Genomic DNA, 21,029 nt, shown 5'->3' with positions numbered 1-21,029 from the left:
TGATTTTGAAACGTTTCATTCCCAGTATGCGGTTGTTTTTATGGCATGCTGAATCCTATCACTGCACTGATCAGGAAGGCCAGCTCTGTCCTGGGATGCCCCCTGGACTCAGTGGAGGCGGTGGGAGAGAGGAGGATGATGGCTAAACCACCCCATGCAGGACACCATCTCAGCCCTGGAGAGCTCCTTCAGCAACAGGCTGCTCCACCCGAAGTGTGTGAAGGAGCGGTATTGCTAACAGATTGTGTAGAGTAAATTCAACTAACTTATCCTGAGAATATGTAGGTATCTTCATGAATTGTCACATATACTTTATAGATAATCTGTTAAACATCTCAATCTCACCTGTTGCAATGTTACAAATTTTCTATTGGACTATCCAAATAAAGTGCATTAGTTTCAAAGGGACAATCCATAGTCCAAATGCAACTAAAGAGCAACCCCATCATCAACATTCAGAAAGATTTGAACCTGTTATCGTTCCCTAACTGGCTTTTTAGACAGGGGCTTACATTAAAAGAAAGCAGACTTTTACTTCTAGTTATGATCTGTTGATGAATGTAATACTGATTTTTTATTATGAAGCCTTACATTTATGTTATTATAAAAAGTACAGATTGGGGTTGAGTATGTAATGTCAAACTGTGCTGAAACTAAATGGAGAAATATGCAATACAACACAAATAAGTTATTAAAACAAATTGGTTTCACAATACTGAATTAGTATAACACAGAAAGAGATGAGATGATGATGCATAAACCTGTTTACACATTCACATTGTGGGGCCTCACCTTCGAAATTAATGTAAGTCAATGTAATGTCCTCAACTGTCATGAAAACACAACTGTGTGTATGTGTGTGTGTGTGGGCGTGTATTACTCATGTTGTGGGGACATATATCTGTTTACACGGTCACATTGTGGGGACGCGCCTCCTTTTGAGGACAAAATGCAAGTCCCCATAACACAAATCATTTTTCATACGTTTTAGGGTGAAGACTTGGTTTAAGGTTAGGGTAAGGGTTAGGATTAGGCAAGTAGCGGTGTGTGTGTGTGTGTGTGTGTGAGAGAGAGAGAGAGAGAGAGAGAGAGAGAGAGAGAACCTCAGGGTTCAGGCTGTTCTCATACACCTTTCATAGCCTACGATAAGTAATGCACTGTAATTCAAGGAAATCCCACAAAATCAATTTGTATGTAATCCCCATAATTACTAACAGGGAAGTATAAAGAGCAGCCAACGCCGTGGAGGGAGGAGGTCGGGGTAGGTAAGTGGGTCAAAAATGACTTTCGCCCAGGAGACCGGCGTTCATACCTAGTGTGAAACTATAAGTCAGCATTGATTTATTTGACGCGTAACTTCCGTACTTAAGTTGCGTCACTTCCAGTGTTATTTTAACCTTAACCACAATCTTTTCCTAAACCTAACCAAGTCATTTTCTTGCCTAAATCTAACCAAGAAATTGACGCTGGACACTCGTAGGAAAACGTATAATAGATGAAGAATAAGTTTCATAAGATATCATGAGAACCATCGAGAATGCGTTGCAGAGTTGGAACAGCTGAGCTGACAGCAGCGACGCTTCATGTGGCCTGTTATCATCCACAGCTAAATATGTTCTCAAGTAAAAGCACCTTATTTCACACTTACAGTATGTACTTAGGTTATTGAATAAATGTTGTGAGCAGACTTACAGGTTTTAGGTTAACACACACACACGCACACACACACACTTTATGCAATTATTAATTTAATGTCTTTGATTTCTGCTAACATTAAAAATAAACCAGCTCTCAGAATCTTATTACACTTAATTTGAAAGGCATCATATTTTTTTGGTGTAGAAACACACAGAGATATTTTAATATCATTGCTCACCTAATACATAACACATATTCCTGTTACAAGTGGGCTAAAATAGGGCCCTGTGGATACTGACTTTCAAACGAATAAAGCAGGCTGAAAGCAAACTGATTTTCTTTCTGTTATATTGCTTTTCTTTATACACAAAAGAGTCGTCTGCAGAACAACATCTGTATGCGTGTGTGTGTGTGTGTGTGTGTGTAGAGCACTCTACAGACACTTCCTCAGGTTGAAGCCTGACACCACATTGGCCAGTTTGGTAACTTTGGGAGGAGCAGGCAGGGTGATGGCACGCTTGAGATAGCAGCGGCGCCTAGAACCCAAAATCAAAAACAGCATCTTTAATCGTGCATCATAAATACAGCTGTCATCACATTATAAAGTGCTACAATAGTGTCTGATTGATGATCAAGTTGAATGTTTTCCAGGTATTGTCTGAAGTGTTACAATTTCATTAAAAAAATGTTTCAATATTTGTGTTTATGGAAGTTTGAATGCATGCATATAGAATAATGTACCAGTAAGCTCTGTCTGAGTAGGTTTCATTGACGTAGGTGTAGAACTGGCAGTTAGTATCCTCAGTACAGGTCCTCTGGCACGCGTCTGCATCGTCCATCAGCTCAAAACGAATGTCAGAACCTCGTAAATCGACGCCTTCATGTGCCACCGTAACCCACTCTGTTAGCAGAGAGGAACAGGGTTAAACTACAGAAATACTTCACTAATACTAAACTGAAGGATAGATATAAAAACAAGCGCTGAATGATTTTGGTCTTTGTACTAGATCGCATAAGAGTTTGTCACTCATCTATACATACAATGTTAGAGGAAAATGGCTGTTATCATTGTTTCTGAAATGATTGAACAATTTTGCCGTTCAGTGAAAGTTGTCTTTTCGTGAATACAGATGAAACATGAAGAAAAAGTCCAGCTTTGGCACAACATCTTCATCACATAGGGTCTTCTGTCATTCCATTAATGTTTTTAGACTTGGACTTCTGGCACAGAGCAAATAACATACTTTAAAAATAAAAACAACATAAAAACCTTAAAACATTTCACATAAAAGAGACAACAGACTTAAAACAAACAGCAGTGTCATTAAGTAACAGGACGTAGGAAGTCCATTCAGTGCTCAATACTTAATCCTGTTTTTAACACATATATATATATATGAACTGGAAAAACAAAGTTCGGAAACTTGTGTTTGGTGGATTATTTCTTTGTTGTTACAATGCTAATTGGCATTGTATTTTACATCGTTGGAAAGCCTGTTTATTTACCTTCGCAATGATGTCCAACTTGTAAGGATCATGCATTTGTGGGATGAGCAGCACAGCTGATTATGTGGGTAGCGCCCAAGAAAAATTTGCCAAAATGCTCTAAACAGTGTATTCTCATAAGGCTACCAGGAAGCCTGCAATGACTGCCCTTCACCGTCAGGCCCGTTTGCGCTGGTGTCGACAACACAGACAATGGAACCTGAACATGTGGGGAAATGTCATGTTCAGTGATGAGTCCAGGTTCTGTCTGCCAAAGTTGGACGGCAGGTCAAAGTATGGAGACGACGCGGAGAACGCTGTGCTGATTGTTGCACCGATGGAGTAACAGCTTTTGGTGGGGGCTGTGTCATGGTGTGGGGCGGCATCTCCCTCACTGGCAAAACAAGGCTTGTCATCATTGAAGGCCATCTCAATGCAGTGAGATATCGGGATGAGATTCTGCAGCCAGTGGCGATCCCATATCTCCACAATCTGGCACCTAACTTCATCCTCCAAGATGACAACGCTCGTCCCCACAGAGCCAGGGTTATCACAGACTACCTCCACAATGCGGGAATGATGTATCTAATTTGTCCGCATAAACAGAGGTGGCAGCTACTGCTAGTCAGTATAAAGCATAAATAAGGAGGCAGTTCGTTTAATATGGCCTGAATGTGTGCACTAAATTTCATGGGAATCCATTCATGATTGTTGAGACATTTCCCTCAACTCAAAAGTAAGGGGATCACCAAAGTCATTAGGATGCATCATCTGGGAACCACAAATGTCTATAGAAAATTTTGAGTCAATTCAACTAGTAGATGCTGCAGCCCATTCTCATTCCCAGAGCGTTAAATACTGAGGCTTTGTCACGGCAGTCGGCCGTCGGTGTTCGGTACCACCGCACACGGCAAGGTCCAATAAAGACAAGGCTTTCATCCAGGAGGCCTCCATAGCTTTACATTCATGTACCGTTTTCATAACGTTCAGTGTCATTTTAACTGTACAAACGTAGTTTAAGACCAACCATGTAATTCTTTCCTAAACCTAACTATAGTGGTTTTGTTGCCTAATCCTAAAGTGACGCCAAGGGTAACTACAGTGGTTTTGATACCAAATATAAAGTGACGCCAAGAAGGGGAGTGACCCCAAGAAGGGGAGTGACACCAAGAAGGGTAGTGACGCCAAGAAGGGGCGGTATGTGATGAGTTGGGAAGAGAGCATGTTGGATGTTGAGATATTTCACTAAATAAGTAAAAACAAGAGTGACCGACTGACCGACCGATCCATTTCCATCTATAGAGTCATGCTGCTAGCATGGCTAAAAATAACAGGGGAAAGATACGTTAAGTTATTCAGTTAGTTGATCCACCCATCCAAAGTAGTTCAGATGGTCTATGATGGTCTACTGAAAGCCTTTCTCACAGTTTCAGGTTTAATTAGTGATACATACTGTCGTCCAGCTGACAGAAGCGGGCCGGTATCCCAGATGTGACTCCTTTTTTTACTTTTGTCACCATTTCATCTTTGTTGTACTTCAGGAAACATTTGAAGTCAGCACTGCAAAAAAGAGAGAAATAAAATGAAACCGTGAATAAAATGATGCCTATATTTTGAGATAACATAAAGTAAAGAACAGATCTGACTGACTGACCAAATATGTAACCACATCAAAAGAAATACTGTCAGGTAAGTTGCTGGAGCAACAAAGATAGGCTGATATAACTTAGCACTTTCTAATTGCTCATTGTATTTGGACACATGAGAGAAGAAAAAGTTATATAATATTTGACTACCAGACAAAAGAGAAGTAGGTGCAGCTTGAATGAAAAGAGCACAAAGTCTGACAGTATTCAACAGAGACAGTAGGAAGAACCAAGACGTCATTTCCTGGGATGTCGGTGCTTGGGAAAAGCTTGCCGTCACATGCTGTACAAAAACAAAGGTATTACAATAAGAGAGCATGCTAAACAACCTTCAGAATGTTTTCCTAATGCTTTTTCTATGAATGAATGAATGTTTGTGTACCTGTGCTAACGTCTTGAGTTATCTCTAAGATGTGGGAGAATCCAGATACTAGACCAGCCTTTCTTTCTGGAGTAGGAGTTATTGGTACTGGCCAGCTGAATTTAAGATGGCACTTGTACCTAAAACACAACAAGAAACAACATAGTTAGAGCCTATTCCATGTCGCCACCCTGCAGGTGCCAAAATCTTTCATCTTACTGGTTGGAATAAACCTTAGACTTGAAGGTACCATCACTGTTTATGTCCAGTGCATCCGAAGATGTAATAGCTAGTAAGAGAGGATAAAACAATTGAATTTCAACAGCAGTGTATGATCCAGTTTTACCTGATCTTCTCTGGTGTGAACACCCCATTTACAAAAGTAAAGAACTGACAGGACCGATCCTGTGTGCAGGCTCTCTGACACTCCTCATAGTCTGCTGTGAACAACTGTCGGTAGTCTGCACCTGGGAAGTCCGTGTCGTGGTACACCTTAGGCAAACAAGGCTCTAGGATGTAGACAGAGAAAAGGAGTGTGACCATGCATCACTAATCAACAGTATTGGGAAGGATACTTTTGAAATGTATTAGGTTACAGATTAATTACCCTGTTAAAAATGTAATAAGTAATGTAACTATTTTAATACATTAACCAATGTAATGTTACTTGTTACGTCTGATTCTTTTTTGATTACATTTCGAACACATGTATAAAACTGGGCAATAAAGCTGAGAATTTTTTTTTTTTTTCAAAAGTTCTTCAATAAAACTTAAATTGAGATTGGAACAAATCTACAGCATTAAATGTTATATTCCATATTTTAAGCTTTTTTAACCAAAAAATCATATATTTAGATGTAACCCCTTTGTAATCACCAACGTTTTGATTAGTAATTGTATATTAATTACATACTTTTCTTCTCAGTAACTGTAAATGATTACAATTACGTTTATGACGTAACTCCGTCACATGTAACTAATTACTCCTCAACACTGCTGGTTTAAAATGGTTATGAGCCTACGTAGATCTGCGTTGCAGGGTTTCAGAGAAAATCCAGAGGTGACACCCAGTAGACGAGTCCGAACATTGGGCTGTCCAGAGGACGTGGACTTGAGGTAGCAGTAGAAGTGCCTGCAGAGAGAGCAGATAGTGTGTGTGTGTGTGTGTGTGTGCGTGTGTGCGTGTGTGCGTGTGTGTGTGTGTGTGTGTGTGTGTGTGTGTGTGTGTGTGTGTGTTTGTGTGTGTGTGTTAGTGTATTTGACTTAAAACTTTTAAAAAACTGAAAAGGAAAGTTGGTCATCTCAGTAAGTAAGACAAATAGTAAGTACCCATGAAAATTACATAATAATCAAATACAGCAGTTTTTAAAGATAACACCTCTAAAAGAGATTAGATAATATATTTTTTCATTTATATTACATTTTGTATCCAGCACCTTCTCGACTTATGGTAGTGTACGGTAGCTCTGGATTTAAACACTAAAAAATTCATACATTTTTGTGACCTTGGTTGGAATTTCTTTTTTTGGTCCAACTTTCCAATTTTCAAAGATCAAATTGTATTTTAACCAAAATTTAAGTATTTACTCATAGAAATAAGTACTTGCTTAAGAAATAAGTATTTACTCATAGAACTAAGTACTTACTTAAGAAATAAGTATTTTCAAATTAGTACTTACTTAAGAAATACAAATTTACTTATAGAAATAAGTATTTACTCATAAAATTAAGTATTTACTCATAGAGATAATTAATTACTTACTTACTTAAGCAATAAGTATTTACCCATAGAAATAAGTACTTGAAAAATAAGTATTTAATTATAGAAACAAGTACTTAAGAAATAAGTATTTACTTATAGAAAGAAGTATGTACTTACTTAAGAAATAATTATTTACTTATTTCTAATTACATGTGTACTGCTTGTTTTGTACCTGTTATCTCTGGTCCAGTCAGCCCGAATAAAGGTGAAGAATTGACAGGAGGGGTGCTGGGTGCAAAGCCTCTGACAGTGATCTGCATCAGCAGCGTAGATGAATTTGATGTCTGTTCCCGGAAAATCCACATTCCCTAGAAGCCCTTGATTACATTCTGAAGAAATGGGAAAAGGAAACACGCACATTTACATTTACAAATGCACATATTAAATACATTCTACCGCATGTAAGTGGTGAAACTACAATATACTGTATAATGTATGTATTACCTTGACCAAAGGAGAGGCTGCAGATAGACAGCAGACCCACCAAAATCAAATGTGTTCCCATCTTCTCAGTAAAGATTCTTGAAGCACAACTGCAGTAAAAGAGCTGGTTCTGCAACTGCACGTTGATCAAAGGACTGTTTCGCAGTCCCCAAATTTATAGGTTTGTCAAGTGTATAGGTAGTCCCATACAAACTACGACTTCAGATCTATTGGCTCTTTCAAATTCAACATTTGGATGTTGTGGCAGTGTTCTGTTTACTTTTGAGGTGTTCCATTTACTTATGCCCTGCTCATCTATTCCCTATCTGAAATGTTAATGTGATTTTGAAAAGTTTCATTCCCAGTATGCGGTTGTTTTTATGGCATGCTGAATCCTATCACTGCACTGATCAGGAAGGCCAGCTCTGTCCTGGGATGCCCACTGGACTCAGTGGAGGCGGTGGTAGAGAGGAGGATGATGGCTAAACCACCCCATGCAGGACACCATCTCAGCACTATAGAGCTCCTTCAGTGACAGGCTGCTCCACCCGAAGTGTGTGAAGGAGCGCTATCGCTAACAGATTGTCTAGAGTAAATTGAACTAACTTATTCTGAGAATATGTAGGTATTTTCATGAATTGCCACATATACTTTATAGATAATCTGTTAAACATTTCAATTTCACCTGTTACAATGTTACAAATTTTCTATAAACTATTGGAAGGTGGATTATCCAAATAAAGTGCATTAGTTTCAAAGGGACAATCCATAGTCCAAATGCAACTAAAGAGCAACCCCATCATCAACATTCAGAAAGATTTGAACCTGTTATCGTTCCCTAACTGGCTTTTTAGACAGGGACTTACATTAAAAGAAAGCAGACTTTTACTTCTAGTTATGATCTGTTGATGAATGTAATACTGATTTTTTATTATGAAGCCTTACATTTATGTTATTATAAAAAGTACAGATTGGGGTTGAGTATGTAATGTCAAACTGTGCTGAAACTAAATGGAGAAATATGCAATACAACACAAATAAGTTATTAAAACAAATTGGTTTCACAATACTGAATTAGTATAACACAGAAAGAGATGAGATGACGATGCATAAACCTGTTTACACATTCATATTGTGGGGCCTCACCTTCAAAATGAATGTAAGTCAATGTAATGTCCTCAAAGGTCATGAAAACACAACTGTGTGTATGTGTGTGTGTGTGGGCGTGTCCCCACAACTCATGTTGTGGGGACATATATCTGTTTACACGGTCACATTGTGGGGATGCGCCTCCTTTTGAGGACAAAATGCAAGTCCCCATAACACAAATGATTTTTCATACGTTTTAGGGTGAAGACTTGGTTTAAGGTTAGGGTAAGGGTTAGGATTAGGCAAGTAGCGGTGTGTGTGTGTGTGTGTGTGTGTGAGAGAGAGAGAGAGAGAGAGAGAGAGAGAGAGAACCTCAGGGTTCAGGCTGTTCTCATACACCTTTCATAGCCTACGATAAGTAATGCACTGTAATTCAAGGAAATCCCACAAAATCAATTTGTATGTAATCCCCATAATTACTAACAGGGAAGTATAAAGAGCAGCCAACGCCGTGGAGGGAAGAGGTCGGGGTAGGTAAGTGGGTCAAAAATGACTTTCGCCCAGGAGACCGGCGTTCATACCTAGTGTGAAACTATAAGTCAGCATTGATTTATTTGACGCGTAACTTCCGTACTTAAGTTGCGTCACTTCCAGTGTTATTTTAACCTTAACCACAATCTTTTCCTAAACCTAACCAAGTCATTTTCTTGCCTAAATCTAACCAAGAAATTGACGCTGGACACTCGTAGGAAAACGTATAATAGATGAAGAATAAGTTTCATAAGATATCATGAGAACCATCGAGAATGCGTTGCAGAGTTGGAACAGCTGAGCTGACAGCAGCGACGCTTCATGTGGCCTGTTATCATCCACAGCTAAATATGTTCTCAAGTAAAAGCACCTTATTTCACACTTACAGTATGTACTTAGGTTATTGAATAAATGTTGTGAGCAGACTTACAGGTTTTAGGTTAACACACACACACGCACACACACACACTTTATGCAATTATTAATTTAATGTCTTTGATTTCTGCTAACATTAAAAATAAACCAGCTCTCAGAATCTTATTACACTTAATTTGAAAGGCATCATATTTTTTTGGTGTAGAAACACACAGAGATATTTTAATATCATTGCTCACCTAATACATAACACATATTCCTGTTACAAGTGGGCTAAAATAGGGCCCTGTGGATACTGACTTTCAAACGAATAAAGCAGGCTGAAAGCAAACTGATTTTCTTTCTGTTATATTGCTTTTCTTTATACACAAAAGAGTCGTCTGCAGAACAACATCTGTATGCGTGTGTGTGTGTGTGTGTGTGTGTGTGTAGAGCACTCTACAGACACTTCCTCAGGTTGAAGCCTGACACCACATTGGCCAGTTTGGTAACTTTGGGAGGAGCAGGCAGGGTGATGGCACGCTTGAGATAGCAGCGGCGCCTAGAACCCAAAATCAAAAACAGCATCTTTAATCGTGCATCATAAATACAGCTGTCATCACATTATAAAGTGCTACAATAGTGTCTGATTGATGATCAAGTTGAATGTTTTCCAGGTATTGTCTGAAGTGTTACAATTTCATTAAAAAAATGTTTCAATATTTGTGTTTATGGAAGTTTGAATGCATGCATATAGAATAATGTACCAGTAAGCTCTGTCTGAGTAGGTTTCATTGACGTAGGTGTAGAACTGGCAGTTAGTATCCTCAGTACAGGTCCTCTGGCACGCGTCTGCATCGTCCATCAGCTCAAAACGAATGTCAGAACCTCGTAAATCGACGCCTTCATGTGCCACCGTAACCCACTCTGTTAGCAGAGAGGAACAGGGTTAAACTACAGAAATACTTCACTAATAATAAACTGAAGGATAGATATAAAAACAAGCGCTGAATGATTTTGGTCTTTGTACTAGATCGCATAAGAGTTTGTCACTCATCTATACATACAATGTTAGAGGAAAATGGCTGTTATCATTGTTTCTGAAATGATTGAACAATTTTGCCGTTCAGTGAAAGTTGTCTTTTCGTGAATACAGATGAAACATGAAGAAAAAGTCCAGCTTTGGCACAACATCTTCATCACATAGGGTCTTCTGTCATTCCATTAATGTTTTTAGACTTGGACTTCTGGCACAGAGCAAATAACATACTTTAAAAATAAAAACAACATAAAAACCTTAAAACATTTCACATAAAAGAGACAACAGACTTAAAACAAACAGCAGTGTCATTAAGTAACAGGACGTAGGAAGTCCATTCAGTGCTCAATACTTAATCCTGTTTTTAACACATATATATATATATATGAACTGGAAAAACAAAGTTCGGAAACTTGTGTTTGGTGGATTATTTCTTTGTTGTTACAATGCTAATTGGCATTGTATTTTACATCGTTGGAAAGCCTGTTTATTTACCTTCGCAATGATGTCCAACTTGTAAGGATCATGCATTTGTGGGATGAGCAGCACAGCTGATTATGTGGGTAGCGCCCAAGAAAAATTTGCCAAAATGCTCTAAACAGTGTATTCTCATAAGGCTACCAGGAAGCCTGCAATGACTGCCCTTCACCGTCAGGCCCGTTTGCGCTGGTGTCGACAACACAGACAATGGAACCTGAACATGTGGGGGAATGTCATGTTCAGTGATGAGTCCAGGTTCTGTCTGCCAAAGTTGGACGGCAGGTCAAAGTATGGAGACGACGCGGAGAACGCTGTGCTGATTGTTGCACCGATGGAGTAACAGCTTTTGGTAGAGGCTGTGTCATGGTGTGGGGCGGCATCTCCCTCACTGGCAAAACAAGGCTTGTCATCATTGAAGGCCATCTCAATGCAGTGAGATATCGGGATGAGATTCTGCAGCCAGTGGCGATCCCATATCTCCACAATCTGGCACCTAACTTCATCCTCCAAGATGACAACGCTCGCCCCCACAGAGCCAGGGTTATCACAGACTACCTCCACAATGCGGGAATGATGTATCTAATTTGTCCGCATAAACAGAGGTGGCAGCTACTGCTAGTCAGTATAAAGCATAAATAAGGAGGCAGTTCGTTTAATATGGCCTGAATGTGTGCACTAAATTTCATGGGAATCCATTCATGATTGTTGAGACATTTCCCTCAACTCAAAAGTAAGGGGATCACCAAAGTCATTAGGATGCATCATCTGGGAACCACAAATGTCTATAGAAAATTTTGAGTCAATTCAACTAGTAGATGCTGCAGCCCATTCTCATTCCCAGAGCGTTAAATACTGAGGCTTTGTCACGGCAGTCGGCCGTCGGTGTTCGGTACCACCGCACACGGCAAGGTCCAATAAAGACAAGGCTTTCATCCAGGAGGCCTCCATAGCTTTACATTCATGTACCGTTTTCACAACGTTCAGTGTCATTTTAACTGTACAAACGTAGTTTAAGACCAACCATGTAATTCTTTCCTAAACCTAACTATAGTGGTTTTGTTGCCTAATCCTAAAGTGACGCCAAGGGTAACTACAGTGGTTTTGATACCAAATATAAAGTGACGCCAAGAAGGGGAGTGACCCCAAGAAGGGGAGTGACACCAAGAAGGGGAGTGACGCCAAGAAGGGGCGGTATGTGATGAGTTGGGAAGAGAGCATGTTGGATGTTGAGATATTTCACTAAATAAGTAAAAACAAGAGTGACCGACTGACCGACCAATCCATTTCCATTTATAGAGTCATGCTGCTAGCATGGCTAAAAATAACAGGGGAAAGATACGTTAAGTTATTCAGTTAGTTGATCCACCCATCCAAAGTAGTTCAGATGGTCTATGATGGTCTACTGAAAGCCTTTCTCACAGTTTCAGGTTTAATTAGTGATACATACTGTCGTCCAGCTGACAGAAGCGGGCCGGTATCCCAGATGTGACTCCTTTTTTTACTTTTGTCACCATTTCATCTTTGTTGTACTTCAGGAAACATTTGAAGTCAGCACTGCAAAAAAGAGAGAAATAAAATGAAACCGTGAATAAAATGATGCCTATATTTTGAGATAACATAAAGTAAAGAACAGATCTGACTGACTGACCAAATATGTAACCACATCAAAAGAAATACTGTCAGGTAAGTTGCTGGAGCAACAAAGATAGGCTGATATAACTCAGCACTTTCTAATTGCTCATTGTATTTGGACACATGAGAGAAGAAAAAGTTATATAATATTTGACTACCTGACAAAAGAGAAGTAGGTGCAGCTTGAATGAAAAGAGCACAAAGTCTGACAGTATTCAACAGAGACAGTAGGAAGAACCAAGACGTCATTTCCTGGGATGTCGGTGCTTGGGAAAAGCTTGCCGTCACATGCTGTACAAAAACAAAAGTATTACAATAAGAGAGCATGCTAAACAACCTTCAGAATGTTTTCCTAATGCTTTTTCTATGAATGAATGAATGTTTGTGTACCTGTGCTAACGTCTTGAGTTATCTCTAAGATGTGGGAGAATCCAGATACTAGACCAGCCTTTCTTTCTGGAGTAGGAGTTATTGGTACTGGCCAACTGAATTTAAGATGGCACTTGTACCTAAAACACAACAAGAAACAACATAGTTAGAGCCTATTCCATGTCGCCACCCTGCAGGTGCCAAAATCTTTCATCTTACTGGTTGGAATAAACCTTAGACTTGAAGGTACCATCACTGTTTATGTCCAGTGCATCCGAAGATGTAATAGCTAGTAGGAGAGGATAAAACAATTGAATTTCAACAGCAGTGTATGATCCAGTTTTACCTGATCTTCTCTGGTGTGAACACCCCATTTACAAAAGTAAAGAATTGACAGGACCGATCCTGTGTGCAGGCTCTCTGACACTCCTCATAGTCTGCTGTGAACAACGTTCTGTAGTCTGCACCAGGGAAGTCCATGTCGTGGTACACCTTAGGCAAACAAGGCTCTGGGATGTAGACAGAGTAAAGGAGTGTGACCATGCATCATTAATCAACAGTATTGGGAAGGTTACTTTTCAAATGTATTAGGTTACAGATTAGTTACCCTGTTAAAAATGTAATAAGTAATGTAACTATTTTAATAAATTAACCAATGTAATGTTACTTGTTACGTCCCTTGTTACGTGTTACATTTTTAACACATGTATAAAACTGGGCAATAGTGCTGAAAAGTTTTTTTTATCAAAAGTTCTTCAATAAAACTTAAATTGAGATTGGAACAAAGCTACAGCATTAAATGTTATATTCCATATTTTAAGCTTTTTTAACCAAAAAATAATATATTTAGATGTAACCCCTTTGTAATCACCAACGTTTTGATTAGTAATTGTATATTAATTACATACTTTTCTTCTCAGTAACTGTAAATGATTACAATTATGTTTATGACGTTTCTCCGTCACATGTAACTAATTACTCCTCAACACTGCTGGTTTAAAATGGTTGTGAGCCTACGTAGATCTGCGTTGCAGGGTTTCAGAGAAAATCCAGAGGTGACACCCAGTAGAGGAGTCCGAACATTGGGCTGTCCAGAGGACGTGGACTTGAGGTAGCAGTAGAAGTGCCTGCAGAGAGAGCAGATGGTTTGTGTGTGTGTGTGTGTGTGTGTGTGTGTGTGTGTGTGTGTGTGTGTGCGTGCGTGCGTGCGTGCGTGTGTGTGTTTTGGTCATCTCAGTAAGTAAGACAAATAGTAAGTACCCATGAAAATTACATAATAATCAAATACAGTAGTTTTTAAAGATAACACCTCTAAAAGAGATTAGATAATAGATTTTTTCATTTACATTACATTTTGCATCCAGCACCTTCTCGACTTATGGTAGTGTACGGTAGCTCTGGATTTAATCACTAAAAAATTCATACATTTTTGTGACCTTGGTTGGAATTTCTTTTTTGGTCCATCTTTCCAATTTTCAAAGATCAAATTGTATTTTTACCAAAAAATTAAGTATTTACTCATAGAAATAAGTACTTACTTAAGAAATAAGTATTTTCAAATTAGTACTTACTTAAGAAATACAAACTTACTTATAGAAATAAGTATTTACTCATAAAATTAAGTATTTACTCATAGAGATAATGAATTATTTACTTACTTAAGCAATAAGTATTTACCCATAGAAATAAGTACTTGAAAAATAAGTATTTAATTATAGAAATAAGTACTGAAGAAATAAGTATTTACTTATAGAAAGAAGTATGTACTTACTTAAGAAATAATTATTTACTTATTTCTAATTACATGTGTACTGCTTGTTTTGTACCTGTTATCTCTGGTCCAGTCAGCCCGAATAAAGGTGAAGAATTGACAGGAGGGGTGCTGGGTGCAAAGCTGCTGACAGTGATCTGCATCAGCAGCGTAGATGAATTTGATGTCTGTTCCCGGAAAATCCACATTCCCTAGAAGCCCTTGATTACATTCTGAAGAAATGGGAAAAGGAAACACGCACATTTACATGTACAAATGCACACATATTAAATACATTCTACCGCATGTAAGTGGTGAAACTACAATATATAATGTATGTATTACCTTGACCAAAGGAGAGGCTGCAGATAGACAGCAGACCCACCAAAATCAAATGTGTTCCCATCTTCTCAGTAAAGATTCTTGAAGCACAACTGCAGTAAAAGAGCTGGTTCTGCAACTGCACGTTGGTCAAAGGACTGTTTCGCAGTCCCCAAATTTATAGGTTTGTCAATTGTATAGGTAGTCCCATACGAACTATGACCTCAGGTCTATTGGCTCTTTCATAGTCAACATTTGGATGTTTTGGCAGTGTTCTGTTTACTTTTGCAGTGTTCTGTTTACTTTTGCAGTGTTCTGTTTAATTTTGCCCTGCTCACCTATTCCCTATCTGAAATGTAAATGTGATTTTGAAAAGTTTCATTCCCAGTATGCGGTTGTTTTTATGGCATGCTGAATCCTATCACTGCACTGATCAGGAAGGCCAGCTCTGTCCTGGGATGCCTACTGGACTCAGTGGAGGCGGTGGTAGAGAGGAGGATGATGGCTAAACCACCCCATGCAGGACACCATCTCAGCACTATAGAGCTCCTTCAGTGACAGGCTGCTCCACCCGAAGTGTGTGTGTATGTATGTGTGTTTGAGAGAGAGAGAGGGAGAACCTCAGGGTTCAGGCTGTTCTCATACACCTTTCATAGCCTACGATAAGTAATGCACTGTAATTCATGTATATCCCACAAAATCAATTTGTATGTAATCCCCATAATTACTAACAGGGAAGTATAAAGAGCAGCCAACGCCGTGGAGGGAGGAGGTCGGGGTAGGTAAGTGGGTCAAAAATGACTTTCGCCCAGGAGACCGGCGTTCATACCTAGTGTGAAACCATAAGTCAGCATTGATTTATTTGACGCGTAACTTCCGTACTTAAGTTACGTCACTTCCACTGTTATTTTAACCCTAACCACAATCTTTTCCTAAACCTAACCAAGTCATTTTCTTGCCTAAATCTAACCAAGAAATTGACGCTGGACACTCGTAGGAAAACGTATAATAGATGAAGAATAAGTTTCATAAGATATCATGAGAACCATCGAGAATGCGTTGCAGAGTTGGAACAGCTGAGCTGACAGCAGCGACGCTTCATGTGGCCTGTTATCACCCACAGCTAAATATGTTCTCAAGTAAAAGCACCTTATTTCACACTTACAGTATGTACTTAGGTTATTGAATAAATGTTGTGAGCAGACTTACAGGTTTTAGGTTAACACACACACACGCACACACACACTTTATGCAATTATTAATTTAATGTCTTTGATTTCTGCTAACATTAAAAATAAACCAGCTCTCAGAATCTTATTACACTTAATTTGAAAGGCATCATATTTTTTTTGGTGTAGAAACACACAGAGATATTTTAATATCATTGCTCACCTAATACATAACACATATTCCTGTTACAAGTGGACTAAAATAGGGCCCTGTGGATACTGACTTTCTAACGAATAAAGCAGGCTGAAAGCAAACTGATTTTCTTTCTGTTATATTGCTTTTCTTTCTACACAAAAGAGTCATCTGCAGAACAACATCTGTATGTGTGTGTGTGTGTGTCTGACAGTGTTCAAGAGAGACAGTAGGACGAACCAAGACATCATTTCCTGAGATGTTGGTGCTTGGGAAAAGCTTGCCGTCACATGCTGTACAAAAACAAGGGTAATACAATAAGAGAGCGTGCTAAACAACCTTCAGCATGTTTTCCTAATGCTTTTTCTATGAATTAATGAATGTTTGTGTACCTGTACTAACGTCTTGAGTTATCTCTAAGATGTGGGAGAAGCCAGATACTAGACCAGCCTTTCTTTCTACAAAAGGAGTTATTGGTACTGTCCAGCTGAATTTAAGGTGGCACTGGTACCTAAAACACAACAAGAAACAACATAGTTAGAGCCTATTCCATGTCGCCACCCTGCAGGTGCCAAAATCTTTCATCTTACTGGTTGGAATAAACCTTAGACTTGAAGGTACCATCACAGTTTATGTCCAGTGCATCCGAAGATGTAATAGCTAGTAGGAGAGGATAAAACTATTTAATTTCAACAGCAGTGTATGATCCAGTTTTGCCTGTACTTCTCTGGTGTGACCAACCCATTTAAAAAAGTAAAAAACTGACAGGACCGGTCCTGTGTGCAGGCTCGGACCTAGGAAGTCCGTGTTGAGGTACACCTTAGGCAAACAAGGATCTGGGATGTAGACAGAGTAAAGGAGTGTGACCATGCATCACTAATCAACAGTATTGGGAAGGTTACTTTTGAAATGTATCAGGTTACAGATTAGTTACCCTGTTAAAAATGTAATAAGTAATGTAACTATTTTAATAAATTAACCAATGTAGTGTTACTTGTTACGTCTGATTCTTTTTTGATTACATTTCTAACACATGTATAAAACTGGTCAATTTTATAGGTAGTCCCATACAAACTATGACTTCAGATCTATTGGCTCTTTCAAAGTCAACATCTGGATGTTGTGGTAGTGTTCTGTTTACTTTTGAGGTGTTCTGTTTACTTTTGCCCTGCTCACCTATTCCCTATCTGAAATGTTAATGTGATTTTGAAAAGTTTCATTCCCAGGATGCGGTTGTTTTTATTGCATGCTGAATCCTATCACTGCACTGATCAGGAAGGCCAGCTCTGTCATGGGATGCCCCCTGGACCCAGTCGAGGTGGTGGGAGAAAGGAGGATGATGGCTAAACTGTCATCCATGATGTAGACTGACTCCCACCCCATGCAGGACACTATCACAGCACTGGAGAGCTCCTTCAGCGACAGGCTGCTCTACCCAAGGTGTGTGAAGGAGCGCTATCGCAGGTCCTTCCTTCCTGCAGCTGTCAGACTCCACAACCAGCACTGCTCCCAGCAGACCACTTACACACCAAAATCTGACAATAACTGCACTATACTGTACACTGACTGTGCAATATCATCACTACTACTACTCAGGTGTAATCCATACTGTGCAATATTCATTCTCACTGTGCAATATAATTTTTCCACTTGTACAATTGTGTTAATAGTCTGGTAATAGTCAATACTGTATATATTGTTCCTATTTTTTATATTTCCCCTTGTTTATATTGTTCCTATTTTTCTATTTCCTTCTATTTAAATTGTTCATATTTTGTTTGAATTTTGTTTTGCTTTTTGCACCGTGTTGTATCTTGCTTTTTGTTTTTTACTGATGCTTCTTGTTAGAATTAATTTCACAAGACTGAATTAATATAACACAGAAAGAGATGAGATGATGATGCATAAACCTGTTTACGCATCCACATTGTGGGGCTTCGCTTTCCAAAGGAAATGAATGTAAGACAATGTAATGTCCTCAAAAGTCATGAAAACACAACTGTGTGTATGTGTATGTGTGTGTGTGGGCGTGTATTACTCATGTTGTGGGGACATACAGACGTAGGCAAAATTGTTGGTACTCTTCCGTTAAAGAAAGAAAAACCCACAAAGGTCACTGAAATAACTTGAAACTGAGAAAAGTAATAATAAATAAAAAATTATTGAAAATTAACTAATGAAAATGAGACATTGCTTTTGAATTTTGGTTCAACAGAATCATTTTAAAAAACAAACTAATGAAACTGGCCTGGACAAAAATGATGGTACTCTTAACTTAATATTTAGTTGCACAACCTTTTGAGGCAATCACTGCAAACAAGCGATTTCTGTAACTCTCAATGAGACTTCTGCACCTGTCGACAGGTATGTTGGCCCACTCCTCTTGAGCAAACTGCTCCAGCTGTCTCAGGTTTGAAGGGTGCCTTCTTCAGATTGCATGTTTCAGCTCCTTCCACAGATGTTCAATAGGATTTAGATCAGGGCGCATAGAAGGCCACTTCAGAACAGTCCAATGTTTTGTTCTTAGCCATTCTTGGGTGTTTTTAGCTGTGTGTTTTGGGTCATTATCCTGTTGGAGGACCCATGACCTGCGACGGAGACCAAGCTTTCTGACACTGGGCAGCATATTTCGCTCCAGAATGCCTTGATAGTCTTGAGATTTCATTGTACCCGGCACAGATTCAAGACACCCTGTGCCAGATGCAGCAAAGCAGCCCCAGAACATAACCGAGCCTCCTCCATGTTTCACTGTAGGTACAGTGTTCTTTTCTTTGTATGCTTCATTTTTGCGTCTGTAAACATAGAGCTGATTTGACTTGCCAAAAAGCTCCAGTTTTGTCTCATCTGTCCAAAGGACATTCTCCCAGAAGCTTTGTGGCTTGTCAATATGCATTTTGGCATATTCCAGTCTCGCTTTTTTATGATTTGCTTTCAACAGTGGTGTCCTCCTCGGTCGTCTTCCATTAAGTCCACTTTGGCTCAAACAGCGACAGATGGTGCGATCTAACACTGATGTACCTTGACCTTGGAGTTCACCTCTAATCTCTTTGGAAGTTGTTCTGGGCTCTTTGGTTACCATTCGTATTATCCGTCTCTTCAATTTGTCATCAATTTTCCTCTTGCGGCCACGTCCAGGGAGGTTGGCTACAGTCCCGTGGACCTTAAACTTCTGAATAATATGTGCAACTGTAGTCACAGGAACATCAAGCTGCTTGGAGATGGTCCTATAGCCTTTACCTTTAACATGCTTGTCAATAATTTTCTTTCTCATCTCCTGAGACAACTCTCTCCTTAGCTTTCTGTGGTCCATGTTCAGTGTGGTACACACCATGATACCAAACAGCACAGTGACTACTTTTCACCCTTTAAATAGGCAGACTGACTGATTACAAGTTTGAAGACACCTGTGATGCTAATTACAGGACACACCTTAGTTTAACATGTCCCTATGGTCAAATTATTTTCAATCTTTTCTAGGGCTACCATCATTTTTGTCTAGGCCAGTTTCATCAGTTTGTTTTTTAAAATGATTCTGTTGAACCACAATTCAAAAGCAACAGCTGATTTTCATTAGTTAATTTTCAGTAAATTTTTATTTATTATTACTTTTGTCAGTTTCAAGTTATTTCAGTGACCATTGTGGGGTTTTCTTTCTTTAACGGAAGAGTACCAACAATTTTGCCTACGTCTGTATATATGTTTACACAGTCACATTGTGGGGACGCGCCTTCCTTTTGAGGAGTCCCCATAACATAAATCATTTTTCATACATTTTAGGGTGAAGACTTGGTTTAAGGTTAGGGTAAGGGATGGCAAGTAGCGATGTGTGTGTGTGTGTGTGCGTGTGTGTGCGTGGGTGTGTGTGTGTGTGTGAGAGAGAGAGAGAGAGAGAGAGAGAGCGAGAGAGAGAGAGAGAGAGAACATCAGGATTCAGGCTGTTCTCATACACCTTTCATAGCCTACGATAAGTAATGCACTCATGTATATCCCACAAAATCAATTTGTATGTAATCGCCATAATTATGAACAGGGAAGTATAAAGAGCAGTCAACGCCGTGGAGGGAGGAGGTCAGGGTGGGTAGTTGGGTCAAAAATGCCATTCGCCCAGGAGACCGGCGCTCATACCTAGTGTGAAACCATAAGTCAGCATTGATTTATTTGTTGCGTAACTTCCGTACTTAAGTGATGTCACTTACAGTGTAATTTTAACCCTAACCACAATCTTTTCCTAAACCTAACCAAGTATTTTTGTTGCCTAAATCTAACCAAGAAATTGACGCTGGACATTCATAGGAAAATGTATGATTAATGAAGAATAACTATTCATAAGATATCATGAGAACCATTGAGAATGCGTTGCAGAGTTAGAACAGCTGAGCTGACAGCAGCGACGCTTCATGTGGCCTGTTATCATCCACAGCTAAATATGTTCTCAAGTAAAAGCACCTTATTTCACACTTACAGTATGTACTTAGGTTATTGAACGAATGTTGTGAGCAGGTTTGCAGGTTTTAGGTTAACACACACACACACACACACACACACACACACTTTATGCATTTATTAATTTAATGTCTTTGATTTCTGCTAACATTAAAAATAAACCAGCTCTCAGAATCTTATTACACTTAATTTGAAAGGCATCATATTTTTTTGGTGTAGAAACACACAGATATTTTAATATCATTGCTCACCTAATACATAACACATATTCCTGTTACAAGTGGGTTAAAATAGGGCCCTGTGGATACTGACTTTTAAACGAATGAAGCAGGCTGAAAGCAAAC

General features: G+C 39.1%; 2 protein-coding genes across 2 annotated transcripts; both read right to left on the bottom strand.

The window, feature by feature from the left end:
- Positions 1-1,969: 1,969 nt before the first annotated feature.
- LOC119503492 (plasma kallikrein-like) lies at positions 1,970-7,497 on the bottom strand. Its single transcript, XM_037795318.1, has 9 exons — positions 7,337-7,497; positions 7,065-7,221; positions 6,153-6,262; positions 5,477-5,639; positions 5,152-5,270; positions 4,920-5,052; positions 4,577-4,683; positions 2,380-2,539; positions 1,970-2,174 (listed from the first exon to the last, which is right to left on the bottom strand). Exons 1-9 carry the CDS (start codon positions 7,395-7,397, stop codon positions 2,072-2,074), a joined length of 1,113 nt encoding a protein of 370 aa, XP_037651246.1. The 5' UTR covers positions 7,398-7,497; the 3' UTR covers positions 1,970-2,071.
- Positions 7,498-9,642: 2,145 nt separating this feature from the next.
- Positions 9,643-15,064, bottom strand: LOC119503491 (plasma kallikrein-like). The gene is made up of 9 exons (XM_037795316.1): positions 14,905-15,064; positions 14,636-14,792; positions 13,827-13,936; positions 13,156-13,318; positions 12,831-12,949; positions 12,599-12,731; positions 12,256-12,362; positions 10,057-10,216; positions 9,643-9,851 (listed from the first exon to the last, which is right to left on the bottom strand). The coding sequence occupies exons 1-9, from the start codon at positions 14,963-14,965 to the stop codon at positions 9,749-9,751; spliced, it is 1,113 nt and encodes a 370-aa protein (XP_037651244.1). The 5' UTR covers positions 14,966-15,064; the 3' UTR covers positions 9,643-9,748.
- Positions 15,065-21,029: the final 5,965 nt, after the last annotated feature.

Source organism: Sebastes umbrosus, chromosome 15 (assembly GCF_015220745.1).
Source record: "Sebastes umbrosus isolate fSebUmb1 chromosome 15, fSebUmb1.pri, whole genome shotgun sequence".
NCBI classification, from domain to species: Eukaryota; Metazoa; Chordata; class Actinopteri; order Perciformes; family Sebastidae; genus Sebastes; species Sebastes umbrosus.
Note: the sequence above shows the minus strand (reverse complement) of the source record. Positions and strands in the feature narration are given on the sequence as shown.

Coding starts and splice junctions, on each gene's coding strand:
- LOC119503492 (XM_037795318.1), bottom strand. CDS start 7,397: ATGGGAACACATTTGATTTTGGTGGGTCTGCTGTCTATCTGCAGCCTC. Junction 7,222..7,336: donor CAGCCTCTCCTTTGGTCAAG/GTAATACATACA, acceptor CCATTTCTTCAG/AATGTAATCAAGGGCTTCTA. Junction 6,263..7,064: donor GACTGGACCAGAGATAACAG/GTACAAAACAAG, acceptor CTCTCTCTGCAG/GCACTTCTACTGCTACCTCA.
- LOC119503491 (XM_037795316.1), bottom strand. CDS start 14,965: ATGGGAACACATTTGATTTTGGTGGGTCTGCTGTCTATCTGCAGCCTC. Junction 14,793..14,904: donor CAGCCTCTCCTTTGGTCAAG/GTAATACATACA, acceptor CCATTTCTTCAG/AATGTAATCAAGGGCTTCTA. Junction 12,950..13,155: donor TTCACACCAGAGAAGATCAG/GTAAAACTGGAT, acceptor GTTGTGTTTTAG/GTACAAGTGCCATCTTAAAT.